Source organism: Lathamus discolor, chromosome 5 (genome assembly GCF_037157495.1).
Source record: "Lathamus discolor isolate bLatDis1 chromosome 5, bLatDis1.hap1, whole genome shotgun sequence".
Classification (NCBI taxonomy): Eukaryota; Metazoa; Chordata; class Aves; order Psittaciformes; family Psittacidae; genus Lathamus; species Lathamus discolor.
The window spans coordinates 46149009-46170631 of record NC_088888.1 but is presented as its reverse complement, the minus strand read 5'-3'; the positions used below and the strand labels follow the sequence as shown (position 1 = coordinate 46170631).

The 21623-nt window shown below is 40.9% G+C and overlaps 1 protein-coding gene and 1 long non-coding RNA gene across 7 annotated transcripts in view; one reads left to right on the top strand and one right to left on the bottom strand.

The window, feature by feature from the left end:
- The first annotated feature begins 40 nt into the window (after positions 1–40).
- On the top strand, positions 41–4356 carry LOC136014310 (uncharacterized). The gene is made up of 3 exons (XR_010612623.1): positions 41–107; positions 879–995; positions 4307–4356. It is a non-coding gene; the product is annotated as an uncharacterized LOC136014310 (long non-coding RNA).
- Positions 4357–7012: 2656 nt separating this feature from the next.
- The window catches only part of ARID1B (AT-rich interaction domain 1B), a 330916-nt gene continuing 316305 nt past the window's right edge, over positions 7013–21623 (bottom strand). For all 6 annotated transcript variants that reach the window (XM_065680613.1, XM_065680617.1, XM_065680614.1 and 3 more), the window contains 5 exons: positions 20562–20712; positions 17086–17182; positions 13052–13841; positions 12093–12223; positions 7013–10093 (listed from right to left, as the gene is read on the bottom strand). In XM_065680613.1, the coding sequence (XP_065536685.1) occupies positions 8381–10093; positions 12093–12223; positions 13052–13841; positions 17086–17182; positions 20562–20712 (2882 nt within the window). In that variant the 3' untranslated portion in view covers positions 7013–8380. The remainder of the gene's footprint in view (positions 10094–12092; positions 12224–13051; positions 13842–17085; positions 17183–20561; positions 20713–21623) is intronic.

Here is a 21623-nt window from a genome sequence, read left to right as displayed (position 1 = left end):
AATTTGGGCTTGTGGTAATTGATGTGTTTGCAGCTGAAAGGCTAGGCTAGGCGGAACTGGGGCTCCCTAAAAGGCGTCCTTAATAAAGCACTGCCCTGCGCGCGGAGGTGAGCGCTTCGTGTGGGACGGCGGCTCGGCCCCTTCCGGTGCCACCACAGTGACTCGCCGGGGGCCGAGAACGTTCTGGAAGGCGGCGGGCTGGAGCCGCCGCGGCACGAGGGTGGTCGCGGGGCGGGGCGGGTCGTCCAGTCAGTCAGCCAGAGCAGCGGGGCGGGAGGGGCTTCTTGCCGGACAGGGGGAGTGTGGAGTGGCAGGCATGGTGCAGGAGGAAGGGCTGGAGCAGACCCGTAGAGAATGAGGTCCTCCTGTCAACCAGGAGGACCCGTGGGGGTCTTCTTTCCGTGTATCCTTGTCTTACCCCTCCTCACTGACTGCTAAATGATTAAAACTTTAAAATTGGGAACAACCCCTCTTTAAGCCTTTTCACTTTTCACCACTTTCCGTGCCAAAGCAACAAAGTGCTGCTGATGGAGAGGAAATGTCAAATTCACACACATTTTAGGAGGTGATCGGTTTACTTTGGAGCTTACTCAGTGGGGGCACTGCTGCCCAAAGCCACACCCATGGCCTTCAGGTGCTGGGGTACATTTGTGAAGGATCAGTCAGTTGCTGCTGAAGACAAAGTGGCAATGAGCAGCTTGTCTTCAGTGCTTGCAGGAGAATGCATAACTTTGCAAACAGTATATCGAGACATTAAAACCCAAGCAGAGTACAGATCAGACTGGTTTTTAGAGGAATTTAATAGCAGTTGTCCAATCTCCTTGCTGATTTATCAGGATATTTTGTGGTGCCTTTTCACCCTGTGTTTATTGTTCCAGTACCACACCTTCTACCAGTACCTGTGGCAAGACGCTGTGCTGTGCTTCGTGCAGTCAGGCTGGATTCCTCGTCCATGTCAGTACTCTCTTAAACTGCATTTTGGGATGCTCTGAGAGGTAAATCAGCTGGCTCCTGGAGAGTTTGCAGCCAAATAAATTGTTGTTCGTAGTGTAATGGGTGAATAACTGTGTGAGTGTATCGTCATAGCAGCTGTCAAACTCTTCTGGGTGGAAAATCAAGCAAACTGAACACCTGAATGCATTAAGTGCTTCATCTGCTCTGTCTGGACTTGGTGAGAGACAGTACAACTGCCAGCAGTGCTGCTGTGTTTGCAGGGACCTGATAACTTCTAGGAGGCACAGGCCAGCAATGGTGACCTCTTCAGGTAAGGTCACGGCTGCAGCTGAAGATAAAATAAACTAATGATATTAGCTTAAAAGTGTCCTGTTTAAAAGAAGGTGTTTAATGGATACGATCGTACCTACGCATTATAGATTGGTGTATTTTCTTCCTTATGGCATACATAAGCAACAAACTATATCTCATCTGATTGCCCAGTAGCCAGTGTTTTGGTTGAGTTTTCTTTCCTAGATCAGATATGCATGTTGTGGAAGGTTGGCATATGCTAATGCTAGGCTGATAAGTATGCTGAGGAGCCTGAGATAGAGTTGTGGCAGAGCTGACATTATGGAGGTCATAATGCTATTTTCACAGGGTACAGTGGTCATTCATCTAAGTGCTTTCAAACAGGCAGTTTTTTGCTATTTAAAGAAAACTTCCTTTACTCAAAAGACCCTTTATAGTAGAAAAGCTGAGGAAGTTGTAGTTGCTGACTGGAAAGCTTGGTTATTTATGCTTACCATAAGTAAAATACCCATCTTTTGAAGAGGTGTAGAAATGTCAAATGTGTAACTCAAAGTCTTTTCTTTACCTCTGCTTGACACATCTCAGCCACCTCCACTGTTAAGACTGGGAGTCCATTGTAGGCACTTTTCCCTGGAGGGTAAGAATGGTCTGCAGATGCTGCTGTCTCAAGAATTGGTGATACTATCCAGCACAGTGAAGAAATCCCCTTTAGATACTAAAGGTATCAATAATAGACAAAACCCAGACTATACAATTACTCAAAAAAACAGGACTCTGTATTTGGTGCTAATGCTTAGGGGAAATGAAGGAAGCAACATGAGAGGCTTAGAGAGTAAATACTGGGAGAGAAAAAAAATAGAACAAATGAACAACTTCTCCTACACTACCTTTTTATGAGCCATAGCAGGGAAAGATGCATGACTGTATAAAATGGAAATATAGGGAAATACATGTTTAGGTGGGTACAGGATATTGATAACAAGTAACTTGTTTTAAGTCTGTCTTCCCTAACTGCATATAAAATGTATAGTGCTAGTACCGCTAATGAAGTCTTGTGCTTAAACATCAGTATCTCTCAGTTGCTGTGATTCATTTTGTACAGAGCTTCATCTTTCATATATATATATACACACATATATAAAAATCTTCTAAAAGGAGTCCATTGTAAGCTTCGGTGGTGGCAGTGCAACCAGTGGCACATTGTTTCTTTTCAAACTCTCTTAGAGGAAAAGACATTTAATAGTTGATTTTGCAGTTGTGTTATAATTTGACAGTAAAACATGTACTTGAGATTTAGTTATTTTTCTTTATTCCTCTCAGCTGCATATATATACATAGAACTGCTAAGCATGTGTTTTAACAGTTTTTCATGTTCAATAATACTATTTTTTTTTTTCCATGGCATGGTAATATATAAAGTTGCCATTTTAAAACACTCCATAGAGGAGGAAAATTCAGTATGTTTGTCCTTCAGGAGTCTCTTTGTTGACCTGAATAAACATTGCAGGGATACCCGAGTCATTAGGGATTTGCTCTGCTAGCTAGGCAATTTCACCCCATCACCCTTTCAATGTAAATAACTATCCTTAATTAATGGAAATGCAATATATAATAAGTAATGACAGACCAAGTAAATTAACAAATGCAGGATAAGATGATGTAGCTCTGTTGGAGGCATCGGATGAGGATCTTGCTCCTCCATCTTACTAGTTTAGGCCAGTTAAAACCAATGTGAAGTGTAAACCTATGGTTTTTTACACAGTACAACAGCATTGAAATGAAATTGTTAGAATAAGTAATTAGAAGCACAAATGAAGTCATTTAGGCATGTGAATAGCTAGATTTGGTATGCAGCCCAGAACAGCTGTCTCCTGTACCCACAACTACTGACAAACACAGGAAGGAAGGCCAGACTTCCACAGCCCATTTCTGACAGTGCACAAATAAACAACTGGAGCGAATTTAACAGTAAAGACAATATTAATCCTTCCCCATTCCTGCCATCTTGGGGATTTGAAAGGTAAATGAAATTAAGTGAAAATTGCATTTACCAGTCTGCATGTTTAGGCTTATTTTTGCCTTCCCTTCCCTTGCCCCTCCTGCCTCGTAAAATCTTTTTACTTCCTTTTTCTTTATATCAACCACCAATGACATGCCAAATTCCCCTGCTTGTTTAATTATTAATTTCTCTGTAACAGCCCAAATGTAAAAATAGAGCAATGTAGCAGGGGCATAGGATATTTTTCTTCCCGCTGTTTTCACGTTCTGCTTCTCTCCAAATGGCCATGTCTTTTCTCCTTTCCATCCCTCAGTACTTTGCTCTCTCCTTCTTTCAGACTCAGTAATCCTTAACAAAAAAAAAAAGTCTTTGTGTGTGAGGAAGGAAATGAATTGGGCATGGGAAGTGTAAGATTTCATAATGGGAACACCGAAGGGGGGAGCCCCAGAAATTTCACAAATTATCCTGAGGAAAATTAAATTTGCAGGTGGTGTGGGGCCATGGCCTAAGTCTTCATAATTATACTCTTCTGCAAGAGTGGTACCTGCTCTTTCAGTTTACTTTTGCTTTTGTTTCTATTTTCTCCTGTCTGTCTCCACCTGTAGTTACTTCTTCATGACTTGGAAAGGAAGCTTTTTGCAGCAGAGACTTCTTGGTGGTTTGTGTGCCAGTGAGGTTTCCACATATTTGATGTTACCAGGTCAATGGAGATAAAACTAGTAGCTGTCATCCCTCTCTGAACAACTCACCTCAAAATTCGGGAGTGTGCTCCTATTTAAAACACAGAAGGGATGGACCTCTGTGACAGTGTTGTTACAGTGTTCAGGCAATAGGTGTGTATTATTTCTTAGATATACCAGTACTACTATTTGCAGAATAAGGAACCTGCACATGGCTTCTTGAGAGGGTGAACTGGCTATGTGCCACCTCAGCTCAGTTCTCATATTCCAGTTCAGCTTCAAGTTACCTTGGGCATCTGCACTATGGATGCTTGCAATTCTTCCTCTTGTACAGGGGAGAACTGAGATGATAGTGATTCTTCTTTTTTTCTTTGCCTACTAGGTAATATTGAACAGCAGCTTCAGCAGGAAAATGAAGCACAACAACATGGGTTAAAACACTTGTTGAAATAAACCTACCCCCTGCAATGGCTAGATCTTTTTGGATGGAACTGTTTCTGTCATAAATGACAGCTACACTCAATTCTTTATTACTGAGAGGTGTTTTCATATTTTTTGTAAAATAAGGAGTATATCTTGCATTGTACTGTGAAAGTGCTGTATAGGAATCATTAATATGGAACACAAGCGTATGCTTTTGCAACAGTAGTCCTCTAAGTACATTTTTCTTCTGGCTGTATCCAGGCTGAAAAAGGTAACAGTTTCACAGTAGCGATGTACGGCACAGAGTTCACTGATTATGGTGTAAAACAGTAAAGGATGATGACAGAGAAACTGCAGAGGCCTTTAAGCATGTGCATATATTTTTCTTCTGCGTCCTCCCTTTTGGTTGGTTGAAAATGTGCCTGCCGTATGTTGTGTTGTTTGGTTGGTTCTTTTTGGAAGGATAGTGCAAGAAATTATTTTAACAAGAAAAAAAAAATCAATTTTTTCCTGCCAGAGGGGATAGGCATCTTTTAATTCCTGTAGTAATTCTAAAAGTCAGTAAGATTCAGGGATTCCGTGTAGCTCATTGCTGCTCTTCCAGTCTATAAGCAATTAGTTGCTTGGGCCTGCCAGACAAACAGCTGGTCATTGATATATACGTATATTAGTCAAATATTTGTGTTTGATTATTGCCTAAAGTACACATTGGCTGCTTTCCCCTAAATAACTCATTGCAGTTTTAGAGTTTCAAATATTGCACCTTTTTGTTGGTATTAGCTTGAGCTTCAGTACAGAGTATCTTGTGATCATATCAGCACCAAAATGTAAATTTTTTTGTTCTAAAACTGAAAACCAAAATACTTCTTGTAGGAGCAATGCCAACAGCAGCTCAAGCTTATTCAGGATTCAGTCAGAACATGTCAAGTTCACAAACCTCACAAGCAGGTCTTCTCCAAAGGTTTAAGAGAACATTGTGGGAGAAGTGAAATCATACACAGACAACAGAGGGAATTGGTGTTCTTATGCTTCACCTTTCTTCTAATGTGCTGCAATACCATCCAGCAATTTAGATCATTTGCTCCTACTGTAACAGCATAAAATCACACTCGGCATATTCTGTATTATTAACCTTTCCCTTCCACTCCTCCAGTTCTCCAGGTAGTTCTTGGTCCAGCTGGAAGAGTGGCAGCAATGGTACACACATATGGACGTGATGTGGCTGGCTAGCTAGCGGGATGGGTTTTTTCCCTTCTCCATGTTGTTTGACCAGGCTCAGAGCAGTCCTGAATAACATTAAAGCGTTGCCTCTGACAGCTCAGAGTGCTTTGCCACCGGTGTAGTTTCCCCAGAGGACTCTGGGTCTGAATGCTGAGAAGAGAATAGATGTCCTTTTCTGTCCTTGACAAGAAAAGGGCATTGCTCAGCAGAGGGTTTATTTAACAGCTTGATTGTATCCATGCGTAATATCAAGTAGTAAAATGTTAGCAAGAAATAAGTTTAGCAGGGGATGCTACTTCCACACTGCCCAGTATTAAGCTGTCAAAATCATCCCTGAAATATGCCTCCTTCTGTGATGAGAAGTTACAAGTGGGTTATAATTCACCATGTGTTTCTGAATGCAGCGATATGCCAGAGAAAGACAGCCCGCTGCACCAGGTGAGGTGGGAGTGGAGAAACTACCGAATAAGGAAAGCTAAAAGGAGAAATTACTTTTCATGGCACTAGGGAGTCACGTTTCAAACTTGGCTTATGATTGTATGTGCTCCACCTGTCTCTGAAATTCTCTTACATATATTAATGCTACAGCAATCTATATGAACAAGATGGGCAGTATGCCAAAGGGGGTTGTAATTTTCAAGTACCTCCCTATTGTTACTGGAGAGGGGAGGAGGATATCCACTAACAGTGTAATTATGTGGCAATTCCAAGAAAATTGATTATTATTAGCTTTTTATGATCACACTAACAAAGTCAATGATCCAAGATGAAATAGCAAAAATTAGTGCTTGAACAGTATTCAGCAACAAGATATCACCAGGTGAGAGTGGCTGTATCTGAAACCAGATAATTCCTGATACTGAAATGGCCATCTCCCACCAATTATAATGATGGATGTGCTCTATTAAAGCCTGATCCACTTTAATGGGGGACTCCGAGGATGAGAGGCCATGTAAGTATGCAATGACACATACAGTATCGAGAAGTGGGTGGGTGTTTATTCTAAATACCCACATCACTGGGGTATTTGCACCTTTAACCAACAGAGAGAATTACAGGTAGTGAATACAGATCAATTTCTTCAAGTTGGTTATTGCTTTAACAAAATCTTTTGTCACTTTTTCTAACATCCATCTTCAGTCCCCCAAACACAGCATGGAGACTGGATACCTGCATAGTCAGAACTATCATTTCCCAGCCATGTCTTCCCCTTTGAGGCTCCGTGGTTTTATAAATAAGAATTAAAAATGCTTCTCTGTGCTGCGAGAAGGCTTTTCTAAAAGGAGAGCAAGTTGCTGCAATACAATAGCATAATATTTTTTAAGGTTATAATAATAAAGTAGGGGAAAGAGAATAATCATTATTGCTCTTTCTTGTAATTAGTTTGCTTTCCGATATCCCACACTGCAACTAGAACATTATTCAAGAACACCCATCACAGTGCTTAACAAGATTTAATGTACATTTATTCTTAACATGTGGAACATATAAAGATTTTATACTGAATAAATGAAATTCATTAAGCCAGAGGAAAAGGAGGAATTTACATCAAGTTTTTTTCTTTTTTAACTACATTATCTTGAAATACAAATGCAGATTCTTGTCACTGAAAAATCTTTGAAGTTGTGTTTCTTCTTTTTTTTTTTTTTCCTGTATATATTTTTTTGTCTGTAGACTGGTAACCATTTTCTTAAATCAATCCATACGTAACCATTTCCACACCTTGATTTATAAAGCAAATTGTGATCGGCTGCTCTCCCGAAATAGAGCATGACTTTATACATACAGAAACTTGTACATTACCCTCAGTTGTTGGTTTTCTGTGTTGGGTTTTTTTCTTTTTTCTTTTTTTTTTTTTTAATTATTTTTGGAGATATGGCCCAAATGAAAGAAAAAGTAATTCTACTATCACTTTGTAGATACCACATCATGAAAAAGAAACTAAAAACTTTGTACTAAAAAAAAAAATGAGGGTATGTTTAATGTACAACTTCTATATACATCACGGCCCTTAGGCAATAAAAAAATATTTTAAAAAATGATTAAAGGAATTGTGAAGAACTGTCATTGTGGAAGGTCAAAAAAACAGATGTAGACAAGACAGTTCTGGTGAGGAAGCAATTGATGTTTGTCATCAGGTTTTGCTGAAAAATCTTTTAACTTGACTTTCTTGTTTTGTTTTGCTCCTAGCCTAATGTAACCATTTCTCCTGAGGAGAAACCAGTATTGTTTTGTATTCTGACTACTGACTGACGCCCTCCTTGATCCCCTACACCTACATCACTAGAATCTTCTATTGCACAGAGCTTTGGGTGATGGTATACAAGTTTTTTTTTATTTTTTCCTTATTTGAAAAAATAAAACACACAGGAACTTGGTATGTTGGTTATTTTTCACCTTTTTGTTTCAAAGTGGTGAGATTTTTTTTCCATCATACAATGGTTTGCCATAACATTTTTTTTAAAAAGTCACTAGTTCGCTTCCCAAAAAATATGCAATACAAACATGGAAAAGAACATTGAAAAGGATAATCTATGGAAAAAAAAAGTGTGACCTTTGAATGTACTAGACAGCAACTTTGGTTAAAAAAAATAAAAAGATGTACTTATACACATAGACAGCAAATATTAATTTCATAACTGTTCAAATTAATAATTTCTTTAATTCCCAATTGGTAAATAGTGAATGGGGCAGAGGAGCAAAGATTCTTTTTTTTTTTTTCCTTCCTACGTTGGATAAACAAGAACAGAAAACAGCCAGTTATATGTGACCCTCTAATCTCCACTCACACATGCTTGGCTTCTCACTTATGTCATAACTGCCCAATCTGAAAAAGTACATCACAGATGACAGATGCAACCAGAGAGTTCAGGACAGCAGATATTGAGATATCCAGCAAACGACCCTCGTGCAAAAGGAACTCTGAGCGGTTCTCGTCCACTCTAGCCATAGCCAGCAAGGCCTTGGCTGCCCTGCACATCATGTCTACGCTAGGTGGCTCCAGAGGTGGAGGCTGCATGTGCATGAGGTTATGCTGGCTCTGCTGGTACTGGGCCATAGTGACCCCATCCTCCAGGAAGCTTATCAAGTTTCCGATGCTTCCCTTCTGCACAGCTATTGCCCTTGCTGCTAATGTGTCCCCCTGGGCAAGGTTCGATAAGAGCGCCATGGACATTTCTCGGCAGACCGGGTTTTTGCGGTCCCCAACGTACCTAACTAAAGTAGCGTAGAGTTTCTCCTGACGACTGAATGGGGGGGTGGCCAAGATAAGGTCCACATTATTGTCCTGGATACTGAGCTTACACAGGGTCTCCAGCACAAGTCTCTGAGGCGAAAGAACTGAGTTGGGCCCCACAGTTGGAAAAGGATCCTGTGCCTCTGCAGACGGGCACACCATCCAGTGCAGCAAGCCATCCAAAATTGGCAAACAGATGCTTTCTGTGTAAGCAGACAAGTCTAGCTGCCCAGAAATGTTGGCTAATGTGACCAATGTATTATCCCTCAAGACCTCGAGGCAGTCCCACCACCACTCATCCTTGCTGCAGGCCACCCCTTTGTCCTCCTCTTCCTCTTTCTCATAAGTCTGCGGCGCTCGCTTTCTTTCTGGATGCTCATGGTGAAGAAGGATCAGCTTTCCCAGGATCAGCACCAAGCCTGGATGTTTGGACATTTCGGTGTCATTGCCAGGCACAAAAGACAAGCTACGGACGATATTTGACACACAGATGCAGCGTTTGGCCAAGGAGTCTTGCCAGTGAGTTATGGTGCATAGAGGAGTCTCATCCCGGCTCCTTGGCTCATCCTCTAGCAGTTTAATATTCCGGTGGCTTTTGGCTTGATGGATCCCAAAAGGAAATTTACTGCTTTCTGTTTGGGAACCAGAGTTTGAGTCTTCAGGCAATGCTCCTGGCCGAGCTGAGAGGACGTCATCAATGGTTGCTGTTATACTTTTTTCTTGTTGTTCCTCAGATTCACCTTTCCCCTCTAGGTCCTTCTTTTTGCTTGGAGAGTTCAAGGGAGGAGGGGCTTTCCTGCGCGGAGGAATCTCCATCTTGCTTTCAAAGTGAGTCTGGATATGCTCGGTTGTGTCCCCACCACCAAGCTGCCAGTGGAGAAGTCCACTATCAAATTCCTGAACACGTCCAAGTTTGTCAGATCGGTCAACAACAAATAGATTATTTTTCTTTACAATCTTTATTGGCAGCTTGTCAAATTTACTGGCTTGCTTTGGCCTCTCACTTGGATCAGCAATGGCACCAGGAGTGGAAAAAACAATGCTCTTTTCTTCCCCTTCTACCTTTTCATCCTCCCCTTCCTCCTCATCTTCATCAAAATAGTCAATACATTCGTCGTTCTCCTCTTTTCCAGTATCCTCTGCCAAGGACTGGCTATCATCCTTCTTGGCTGCTTTGTGGTCAAGTGCTTTGTGTCCTGGATCTCCCACTTCATATTCCATAAGGATTCCAAAAATGTCAATCAGGCATTTTCTAAAATATTCTACTAAAAGCTCAAGAAATCCAGACAACTGAGGGGAGAAGAAAGAACATAAAAATCAGATAAAAGGAATTTTATTAGGAACATTGATGCATACACCTGTGAATGTTTCCAGACTCCTACTGCTGTGGACTTGTGGCTAGGTCCTGCATGGCAGAAGTTAATCGAAGGAAAAATTCTTCTAGCATCTGTCCAAGCAGTATGTAGTGTCTAACTATCATGGCTTCACTTGCTTGAACAGTTACAGGTATGAGAAGTGCAGAATTTTATTCATATGTCTCCTTTAAGCTACAGTAGGCATCTATCCTAGCTGTTCTGTCCTCTTGGAAGTGGCTGCCATTCTTCATGTTCTGCAGAGAGTACTGAACTTTCTAACAGATAGTTTTTCTGACTTGTACTTTTATTAGATGACTGAAGTTTACAATTCTTCCTCTCCTCCTTTGTGCCTCAGTCTCCAAAACCAACTGTCCTGTAGGAATCTGCAGTTCAGGGTCTAGGTACCAATGTCCTAGATTAATACCCTACCTCTATTGGAACAGTTCCATTTTTTGCCTGGCAATACTTAAAAATTGTTACTGGAGCCCGGTACTTTAAGTCACCCGTCAGAAACAGTCTTCATTTAGGTTCAATCCTTTTAATTAATTTGTAATCACTTTCTTATGGAAAGGCAGCAATTGGACTTGGTATTAATTTACCCTCAGTGGCTTTATTATTAAAAATTCTTTGTTGTTATGATGTATTCAGCCCGCTGTCTGGCTTTTATTGTGGTGCTGGTGTTTAAAATCGTGGGCTAATAGGTTTTCAGCAAAATGTATCCTTTTGTCTGTCCTGTATTCTCTTATGACTGCCAAACCCTTGAAGAATTAAGAAAAAACTGATGCCTATGAACTGCAGGAATTATCAGTCATCATCCAGAGTCCTGACTGCCACTGGAAATAGACCCCAAGGTAAAAGTAACACAAAAAACTGTATTTAAAATATGCCTGGTGTTCTGTGCAACTTGCACAGGGTTCATTAATGCAGTTTCTAAAAGATTTCAGAGGAGGTTCACCTCACTTCACTTCAAACACCTGCAACAGTTAGACACCTAACCTAATTGTCTAGATTCCTTTTACAATCAATGGTCTTTTACAGGCCATTTCTAGGGTATGATTCATCTGACCTATTTTAGATCTCTACTTCAGGGTGAGATGAATCATGCTATAGATATCCCTAGTTCTAAAGTTAGGCAGGATGAAATGTACCATTTGTGTCTGTATTTAAAAAAGGTCATTATATTTAAAAAAGGATGTTACAATATTAGTAACCAAGGAATGAATGGAGCAGAGAAACTGAATATTTAATTTGTACAAATTTTAGATGATGTGAACTATCAGCATGCCATCTATTACTACCACCTATCAGGCCAAAGATTAGAGCAGGGCTGAAAAATGCTGGGAGGTAGTGAGGCAAAGCACACACTGTTAAATCCTGTGTTACTTGCATCCTGTGGATGGACAGTGGATTTTAGACTTTATATTGCCCATCTGATATTTCTGGGCAAAATTAATGTACTGGAAGAAGAAACCAAACAGAAAATAAGCAATTCAAAAAATCCCACAGCCTAGTATGGAACTTCTGAATAAGACAAGTAGTCACCAAAAGACAACTTCAAATCCATTTTAAATAGTTTTGCAAAGCCTATTATGGAAACACAAGATTACTAACATAGTACTGTTTTCTGGGATTGTCTTTGTACTGTCATGAGAGTGAATTTACACATTAGTCTTCTGTGAGTGCTAAAATTCCTACATTCTTACATGCTCCTTTCTATAAGAGATACCCTTCTTTCAGGCTCATTATTTCCCCTATTTGACCTAAAGCTATCTCTTGTTGCTCACTGTTACCAATCATAAAAAAAAGAGAAGTTTCAAAATACTCAATTTCATGTTAATTGTAATAAATTTTAAAGGACTTCTGCATTTTTGTAGGTATCTGATTTCAGTTTTCCGTCCTTGGAAAGTTGTGAAGCAAACTGCTTTGCCACCTACCTGAGAGAGGTTGAAAGTAGCAACAGTGCTGTCATCATACAGAAGAATATTAATAGTGTCTAGCGCCCAGGTACTTTCAGCCAAAAGACCAGATTTAAGAGACATCATCACTCTCCAGGCTTCAGGAGTTACTGGAGGAAGAAAGGAGAAGTAAAACAGTGCATCCCCGGAGACATTAATGAGTTCTGAAAGATTAAAATGTGACATTCTGAGGATGCAGAATTTAAATGAAATAGCTACTAAAACACCGGGTAAGACCTGCTTTCGCCACTTAGTCCTGTTCAGCTTTTCTGAAACTGCTGCTCAGTCGTCATACTGGAGCGTGACAGGCCATTCTTCCTGACTTTGCTGAAGCCAAAATAATCATGCAAACTTAAGAGAAACTGACCAAACCAAATAACTGGTACATAAAGGCTGAATACTCTGTTAGGAGTGTGGGAACCTGAAGTATGAGAACTTGAATGTATGAAATGTAACAGGAACTCAGGAAGATACTTGGGAAAGAATGGGGAGAAACAAACACGACAAATAATATGGAATGAATAACTGAGCCCCTCAAAGGAGGCATAGACTATAACTACACAGCAGAACAGCATGAGCCTCCATGGAACACAAACACAGAAAGCTTTGCTCAGCTAAATTTTGTACTGGTGATTTAACAGACATTTTTAAGGACATTTCAACACATATCATCTGGAAATCTGAGGCAAGCTTCATTTTTCATGCATTTCTGGAGACCTCAGGTCTCTGTTTAAAATACTGCTTTCATTTCATGTCAGATTGTCTGGGATGAGTTTCACCTATCATCCTCCCCAGTGGATACGTTATTACATTTCTATTGAAGACAATCACATTATAGTTACTAAAATTAACTATCTGTCAAAAGAAAATGTAAAATCAAAATCGAAGTCCCTTTCTCCCAACTTGTTTCAGCATTTGGCTTTTATTTTCATTCTTACCAATATCTTTTGAGGTAATCTTTCGTCTTGGTTTTAAGACTGGTTGGGATGCTTCTACAGAGCCTGGAGGGAAGGTAATTTCTCGCCTAATTGGTGGTGGCTGGGGTGGAGGTCCTGTGACCTGTGACACTGGAACTGTGGGTATAACCTTTTGCATCTTCATGGAGGGTAGAAAAGGAGACTTGCTTGGAGACATACGGTTTTCTAAAGAGCGCTGGAAGGATGCTGGACTTGGAGCTCTAGAGATGTGGTTTGGCATAGAGGGTGGCGTCTGGTAGGATGACTGAGGAGGTCTAGTGATAGGCTGCATGGAGGCTGAGGATGACATATAAGAAGGCTGACGTTGGTTGACATGAGAAGGCCACTGACTCTCGTGGTTTATCCTCTGGTCAGGTACCATCATATCATCAGTGCGATTCATCCCTGGATACGGTGGGGCCTGTGCAGGGCCTCCTGGACCTTGCCTATTCTGGTAAGGGTAAGGCATATCATTTCGTGTTGGCCACATGTTCTGCTGAGGACCTTCGCTGGAGGATGATGACTGCATGGGGCCACCAATCATCTGGGGAGGTATTCCATGCTGCTGCATTTGTCCTGGGCCCTGCATCCTCTCCCTGTTATATGGATATGGATACTGTCCCTGCATGGGCCTCCTGTCAGGTCCCGTGTAAGCGTTGCTGTACTGGTTATACATTTCCTGTTGCTGGTTGCCATACTGCATGTTATACATATCCCCTTCATGGCGTTTGGCTGGAGGCCCATACATGCCATCCATGTGTCGCTTGTAGTTCTGGAAAAAAAAATTGTGGAGAGAAGATGTGTCACTTTTACTCCATTCTCAATACAGATACATAGGCTGAAAGCTCACTTAAAAAGCTGAAGGCACTTAGTCTGTGCTAGGGGTTCATGCTGATTCCAGAGCCAGGCACACAGTGCTATGGTTAGGCTTGATCCAGTGGTGGTTTTTTTAAAGTCTCTGTTTATCTGCGCTTATAACTTAATACTAGAAAGAAATTTATCTTTGGGCTAAATTTTCTTATGCTTGCTTTCATTTCTTCCCTTTTCCTTCCCTTTCCTTTCTGACAGGTTAAATTCCACTGGTCATTTCAGACATGTATGAAAAGGCAGTGGTCCTCACCAACTAAAATATTTTCACTTCTTTTTTATGCTTGGTCTACTAGGAAAAAAAAAAAAAAACCTAAAAAAATTCAAAACCACTCAATGAATCTTTTCAAGAGACAAGCACTGAATAAACTCTTAAAATAGTAAGATATGCTGCAGGAATGCATGCCTGAAATGCTGGATCTTAGAACAGGGCATAGGCAACACACAGTAAATTTATTAGTAGGAGAAAACATTCTGTTGCATTTGCTACTCTGTAATTCCCAGGAACACGGTCCTGTTTGGGCAACCATCCCTCTTCCCAAATCATCCTAATCACATTTAATTTACTGTGTGATTATTACAGCAAATGGTCACATCCAAGTGTTCTGCTCCAGTTTATGCAGGTTCTTACCCTGCTGATCAGTAATGAATTAAGCAATGTAACTAACAGCTGCCACCTATGGTCTATTCCCTCTTTGTTTCTCACCCTCTCAAGTGGGGAATGTTGTGTGAAGTGAGCTGTTTTTAAATCATACAAGTTGTATGTATTTATGTTTAAGATGGCAGAACTAAAAAAGACGTTGCAGTTTGAGGGGAAGGTGGTAAGGTTTGCAGTGGTCCTTCGCTCCTGTGGGAGTTTGTTCCACAGTTCAAACCACACTGAGTGCTCTGAAGCAAAATATGTGAATTAAATGGGTGATTCTTGAATATATGATCTATGGCAAATTCAGAGTTACAGCTCCCCTGGAAACTGTAGCTCAGTCACACTGCACAATGTATACTAATGTGCTGGAGTTAAGATCAGATAAAATTCTGTATGTATTCAATATGGGTCAGTTAAAACAGCTCTGGGATTCATAAACTCATCTTCCAACTTTGGTGCACATAAAACCACAACTACTGTATTGCATGAAAGTATTTTTTTCTTTAAACTAACTTGCTATAGAGCTATCTGGCTATCTGAGAAATACCTATTTTCAGCCTTACATAAACTACTTGCTGTAGTAAATTCCACCCTTGGGGCCAATTTATACATTAAAAACTGACTTGGCAGTTGCCACACCTAAAAAGATGGTGTTTGTTTTGCCACAGTGACTCACTGCTTAAAGTAGACACTGGGAATGAAGCATGTGCCTTTTTAAAAGCAGTTCAGTGCTTCTGTATATGTAGTGGCAACACGCCTAATAGTACCCAAGGCTGAGGACAGCGATGCACCTGAACTCCCCCTTCTGTGTAAAGGTTTGGCAAGAGGCTGGGCTGCACAATGCGTCTTCTCCACTGGGGATGTAGAATTCTGAGACCTCACAGAAGACAAAAAGACAGCAACACTGGAAACCTGCTGCCTGATAGCACTCGAGGTATGAGCATGTGGTACAGGAATTGAAAAACCTGTCTCAAAGTGCTTCATTAGCCCCACGAGTGCTCCAAGCACCTTCATCCCAGATCATGCCCTAGCCTTCAGGTTGTAGATGAAGATTTGAAAGGGCCTTTTTTTCACATTCTTCCTGTACTACTATAAATTGAGATTTAGGAAATTGAGAATAACCTAGTGGCACCTAACCTCTAGCTGAATGAAGAAGTGGAGTCCTCTGGGAGTGGGAGGGAGAGGCTGAGGCCAGCCAGGATCTTTGCCCTTAATTCTTCACTGTTTTTTTTGCATTAATGCATTTTGCATTCCAGAGTCATTGTACAAGGCATATAAACAGCATTAAGGACAGCGCCAAATATATTTTTACAAATTCTAGCTGTCTCCTTGCTTAAATGAACATGTAGTTAATATATTCCCTGCATACGTTAGCATGGAATATCGCAAACTGCTCTGTTACAGATCTTTGCAATTCCCCCATTAAATCACCTAGACTGCTAGCATATGACCATCATAAAGAACAACAAAACAGTTTTTTTGATTATGCTATTTTAGAGATGTTATGAACCAAAGATATAAGCAAAAAATACTGAAATTAGAATTTATATACATTTCCAGTGCAGTGCAAACTAAGATCTCCTCTTTTAGTGGTGTCCCTTCCCTCACCCCCTAAATTTCCTAGTAAAACTCTACCCAAACCGACTAGCTGAAATTGGTTGAAAACTTGCTTACATTTAAATTTTTATATTGTAAGGAAATGCTTTCTATTTTGGAAGCTAACTTCAATTCTAGTTATTGTATGACTAGAAATCAATTAATAACATGCAGGATGAAACTCTGATCCTGTTGAAGTCAGTGTGGTTTTGCTTTTGACTGCTAAGATGGGGTTTTGCCTGCAAGATAGTAATGTTACACCTCACAAAAAACGCTATTAATTAATTTTTATTTTCAAAGTTATTACATGGTTAGGGTGACTGGAATGCACAAATGGTTAAACTATTTTTAACATTAATAATGTTCTCTCTCATGTGTTTGTACCATATTATTACCAGAGATAATGTGGGGAAATGTGCCATCTGATCTGTATTAAAGACAGGTATATCACCTACCACAGCACTGGAAATAATTGAGAGTAGTGCACATTTTAACTTGTTCCAGTTTTCTGCTGGGTTCACTTGGCTGCATGGTACTAGGTTAAGACCTTTCAACCTGACAGCCAAGCAGCTTTCATGTTTGTTTCTGGAATTAAGGCAGCATCACTTTACTATCCTATGAATTAGACTTTCCCAGTCTGCTGGTTATTAACTTGGGACAATCACTTGATACACATCCAAAGCCACAGAACATCTGTTAAAATGTACACTCTTCCAGTGTAATGAACATATTTTTCTGTAGTTGTACATACACTGCTTGTCTATATGGGGTGTGATCTGGACCAGAGCTACAGTGCTCCTCTGTGTTAAAAGATATATATTGTATAAGCAAATATTTGAATGTATACAGAATTTTGTGGTGACATTTATTAAACAAATGTTACAGATATAGCTGTTTTCCCCTCTCCTACCTGCTGTTGTGGATACATTCCAGGCTGATGTCCTCCATATGGTGGCTGTCCTGAGGGAGGTCCTTGTCCTGGATACTGCTGCCCATATGGTTCATGCCTAAAATGAAACATTCAAATCAACACTTAATGCTGCTGGAATTTCCAAGACACCAGGAAAAGTAAAGTGCTCTGATGATCTTGCACCTTGAAGGTATTTGCCATTTGGAACCAAGGTGAAGGTACAGTGAGGTATGGTACTGAGCCTGATGTAATAAGCTCTGCTGGAGCTGTTTGTGGAAGAGAGGAGCTAAAGCAGATAGAAGAAACGAGGAGCAGTGAAGATGCAAGAGAGATTTAGAGGTAGCAGTCATGAATGGGAACAGGGTATGGTCAGGAAAGAGGTAAGACAGGCTGCTGCAGAACTGGGAATGCATCTTAGGTGGAAAAATATCTTACGTGCAGCTCAAAGATTGCAAGTCTTGTGTTTCAACAAGAATTACCAAGCAAGTCACCAACCAAGCTACTTTCTGGATTATTTAAGAGTATAATCAATAGTTAACTGTTGAGTTGAAGTGAAATTGTAATTTTAGTCTGATGCTAGTGACAGAAAGTGAGTACAGATTTAATTACAATATGTAACATTTAAATACATCATTACTGAGTAAAACCAGTACTTTTAATTTTGCTGATGTTCATGTTATTTTTAATTAAAGCTACATAATGAAGCATACACATAAAAGGTAGAGCTGCGTTGCACTTGGAAACTTACCTGTGGCATGTAAGACCTCGGAGGAGCACTACAGTGCAACTGCAATATTTTTAGCACATCTGAATGAAATTTAGGTTGCTGAAATGGGCAAGTATAGAGTCTTGCATCTGGGGAAGAACAACCCCATGTACCAGTACAGGTTGGGGGTTGACCTGCTGGAAAGTAGCGAAGGGGAAAGGGACCTGGGGGTCCTGGTGGATAGGAGGATGACCATGAGCCAGCAATGTGCTCTTGCGGCCAAGAAGGCAAATGGCATCTTAGGGTGCATTAGAAAGGGAGTGGTTAGTAGGTCAAGAGAGGTTCTCCTCCCCCTCTACTCAGCCTTGGTGAGGCCGCATCTGGAATATTGCGTCCAGTTCTGGGCCCCTCTGTTCAAGAAGGACAGGGAATTGCTTGAAGGAGTCCAGCGCAGAGCCACAAAGATGATTAAGGGAGTGGAACATCTCCCTTATGAGGAGAGGCTGAGGGAGCTGGGTCTCTTTAGCTTGGAGAAGAGGAGACTGAGGGGTGACCTCATCAATGTTTACAAATATGTAAAGGGTAGGTGTCAGGATGATGGAGCTAGGCTTTTTTCAGTGATATCCAGTGACAGGACAAGGGGCAATGGGTGTAAACTGGAACATAGGAAGTTCCACATTAACATCAGGAAGAACTTCTTTACTGTAAGAGTGACAGAGCACTGGAACAGGCTGCCCAGGGGGGTTGTGGAGTCTCCTACACTGGAGATATTCAAGGCCCGCCTGGACAAGTTCCTGTGTGATGTACTGTAGGTTACCCTGCTCTTGCAGGGGGGTTGGACTAGATGATCTTTTGAGGTCCCTTCCAACCCTTGGGATTCTGTGATATGAAGTACTAGGAAAGCATTAAGACTGATAAATACCAGTTGTACTGCACACCACCAGGTCGATAATTCCTCTCTGTACACTCACTACCAGTGACAACATGTCTGTAATTTGAGTATAATTATGGAAGCAATATATCACGGAGTGTCACAGAAACAGAGGACTGGAGAAGCTGACATGTTAAAATAACTAATGGGACCTAATTTTTCCAAAAGCATAGAAAACTCACATTTTTTGGGAGCTGACCAGGGTGAAAGCAATAGCTGTTCAGTATCTCCTAAACTATGATGAGGATGGAAAGAAATTACCTAATGCCAGTTAAAAACCCAATACAACTGATGGGAATTGTCTACGGTTGTCCAAGATGGTACATGCAATAATATAAAATTAAGAAAGGTACATGTATGTCATACATAAGGGAACACTTCCTAAATGTTCAATTTGTTAGCCACAGGATAACCACAAGGCAGGTGAAGTTGTGGAAACTTCGGAACTGGTGTCATTTAATGATGCTCTGGAGAGCTTGGGCCTATAAAATATGTACTAGTTCAGTGTTGGCAGGGAGATACACAACTAAATTCTTATCTAATCTCTGATTCTACGGCCACAGAGAGACAACAGATTCATCCACGTCTCTGCCACTCCAAAAAGCTAAACCAGTGGTAAAACCCTAAATAAGAACAGGCAAAACACACCAAGAGGCCACATATTCTGTCTATGTGCTCTCACAGACACTGGTAACACTGGTTGGCTGGTTATTGTAGATACTACAGAGAAATCAGTGTTCACCTTTGCTGGCCAGGGTACCAATTAGGAGAGTACACGCTTGGGTCACTGTTTGAAGGCACAACGTTGGTGGACCACCAGGTGGTCCCATAATGCCTTCAGGACCCAGCCCATGATCCAACCTAAAAAATTACAAAGGAAACCTCATTCTGTAAAAAGCACTTACTCTCCAAAACTGCCAACAACATAAGACATGCCCCTTAAAGAAAGCATTTTCTTGACTTACCACTTTTCACTGGAACCCTTACTCTCACTTACTCCCCGGCAACGTGACCTGTTGAACTACGTGATTATACTTGTGTTGCCCTACACGTCTACTGACAAGCTACTGACTGAAAACTACTTCACTGTTAGACTTAAAGACACGCTACCTTCAGGAAACAAGAAGTTAAGTTAAAGTACACAGTCTAATGAAAGTAAAAGTAGGAACACAGTCAGAGCTGCAAAACCTACTGGAGTACTTCCTGTGATCCCAACACTGCCAAACCATTCTGCTTGCTGTATCAGTGCTTAGACATCGGTGATTTCACCTTTTTTTCTTTTTTTTACCCCAAAGACTTTCCTGGGATAAACAAAAGAGGGACAAATTTATTTTGTGTACTTCACTGAAAGACAAACCTATGAGGGTCCTGACAGACACGCTGCAAGACTGGTGTCCTTGCAGCTCAGACAACAGACTCCAGACTCTCCAAAGGGAATTCACTAAGAGATCACAAACCAGACATTTAGGCTGTGCATTCTGGTTTTCGTAAAATGCTCACCAACAGCTGGTTAGGTGAAAACACGGCCAGAAGACTAACTCCAGTGCCAGTTTATGCCATCACAGCCCAGCCCAGCCACCAGCTCAAGGCAGCTGTCAAACACACCCACATGCTGATCTGCTGCAGCTTGAGTGACTTCTAAGGTGTGACAATTCTTCCTTATTACTTCCTGTGAAGAGCTAGACTCGGTCATTACCAGTGGTTTGACTCCCAGTGATTTAGTAAGATGCTGTAGGAAATGTTAAGCTGCTATGTTCTCTGCAAGGTGTAATGTGAAAATAAGGAGAGAAAGGATCATTTCTGCTAATAGGCTTTGCTTTTTCCTGTAGATTGACTCACCTCCTGTCATAGCCACTTCCATAAGAGAACTGCTGTCGCTGGCTCATGCTCATGTTGGACATTGCTCCAGATGGACTCTGGTTATACATATCTTGTATTCCACTGTTAGGCATTTGTCCAGGGGTCATGAAAGGCTCATTGCTTCCAGGCACTGCAACAGTAAGGGAAATTAAATATATTATTCTGGGTGCTTGAAGATATCTTTCTATTAAATGATGTATTTTAAAATAATGTTCAGATCCATAACACTGCCAAGGAGAATTAGTTGGTATCTGACAAGCTCTTCAGGGTCTGATGAAAACACATGAAGCAGCACCACTACCAACATGATGGTTATAATAGTAAGGAGCTGCAAGTGAGGAGAGTAAGCTCATCCTATGGAACTGAGCTCATCAGGCACCAGGCAGCTTCTTCCCTGTGGTCCTCACAGCTGAAGATCAACTCGCTCTTGTTCTTTTCACCCCAAACAATGCTAAATATGAATGAAAACACAAACCTTACAAAACAGACTAAAGCAAATCTCCTAGTCTGGATTACAAAGCTATAAAAATCAGGCTCTTTTTTTCCCATAAAGCCCCCCCCCAACATATATACCACAATTTAATCATGGAAAACATACTGTATCCTGATGTAGCTTATTGAACAGGGTGGGCATATTCTATGGGTCTAAGAAAAGGCACATTGACAACTATTATCAGATATAAATCCCCAAGCAAATACAGGAAGAGACTCTATCCTTTTGTCCCTCATAGTAGATACAGGACACAGGCATTTCTATTTTGATAGGATAAACGTATAACAAAGTGCAATAAACCCACTTAATCTTACACGGATATAAAACCTGAAGTGAATCGAAGGCAGAGAGGTTTTTCCCTTCCTCCAACTGTGTTATGCTAGTATCCACAGTCCAGGTGAAAGAATTTAAAGGGAAGCTTTAAAAAAATTCATGTCAGGTTAACTGTCTCTTTTAAAACATCTCCCCACTTCATCACATATATTTCTTCCCCTGATTTCTGGACCTCCTCTTCCCATTCCTCCCTTTTGCTCCCTTTCAGCTTCCAC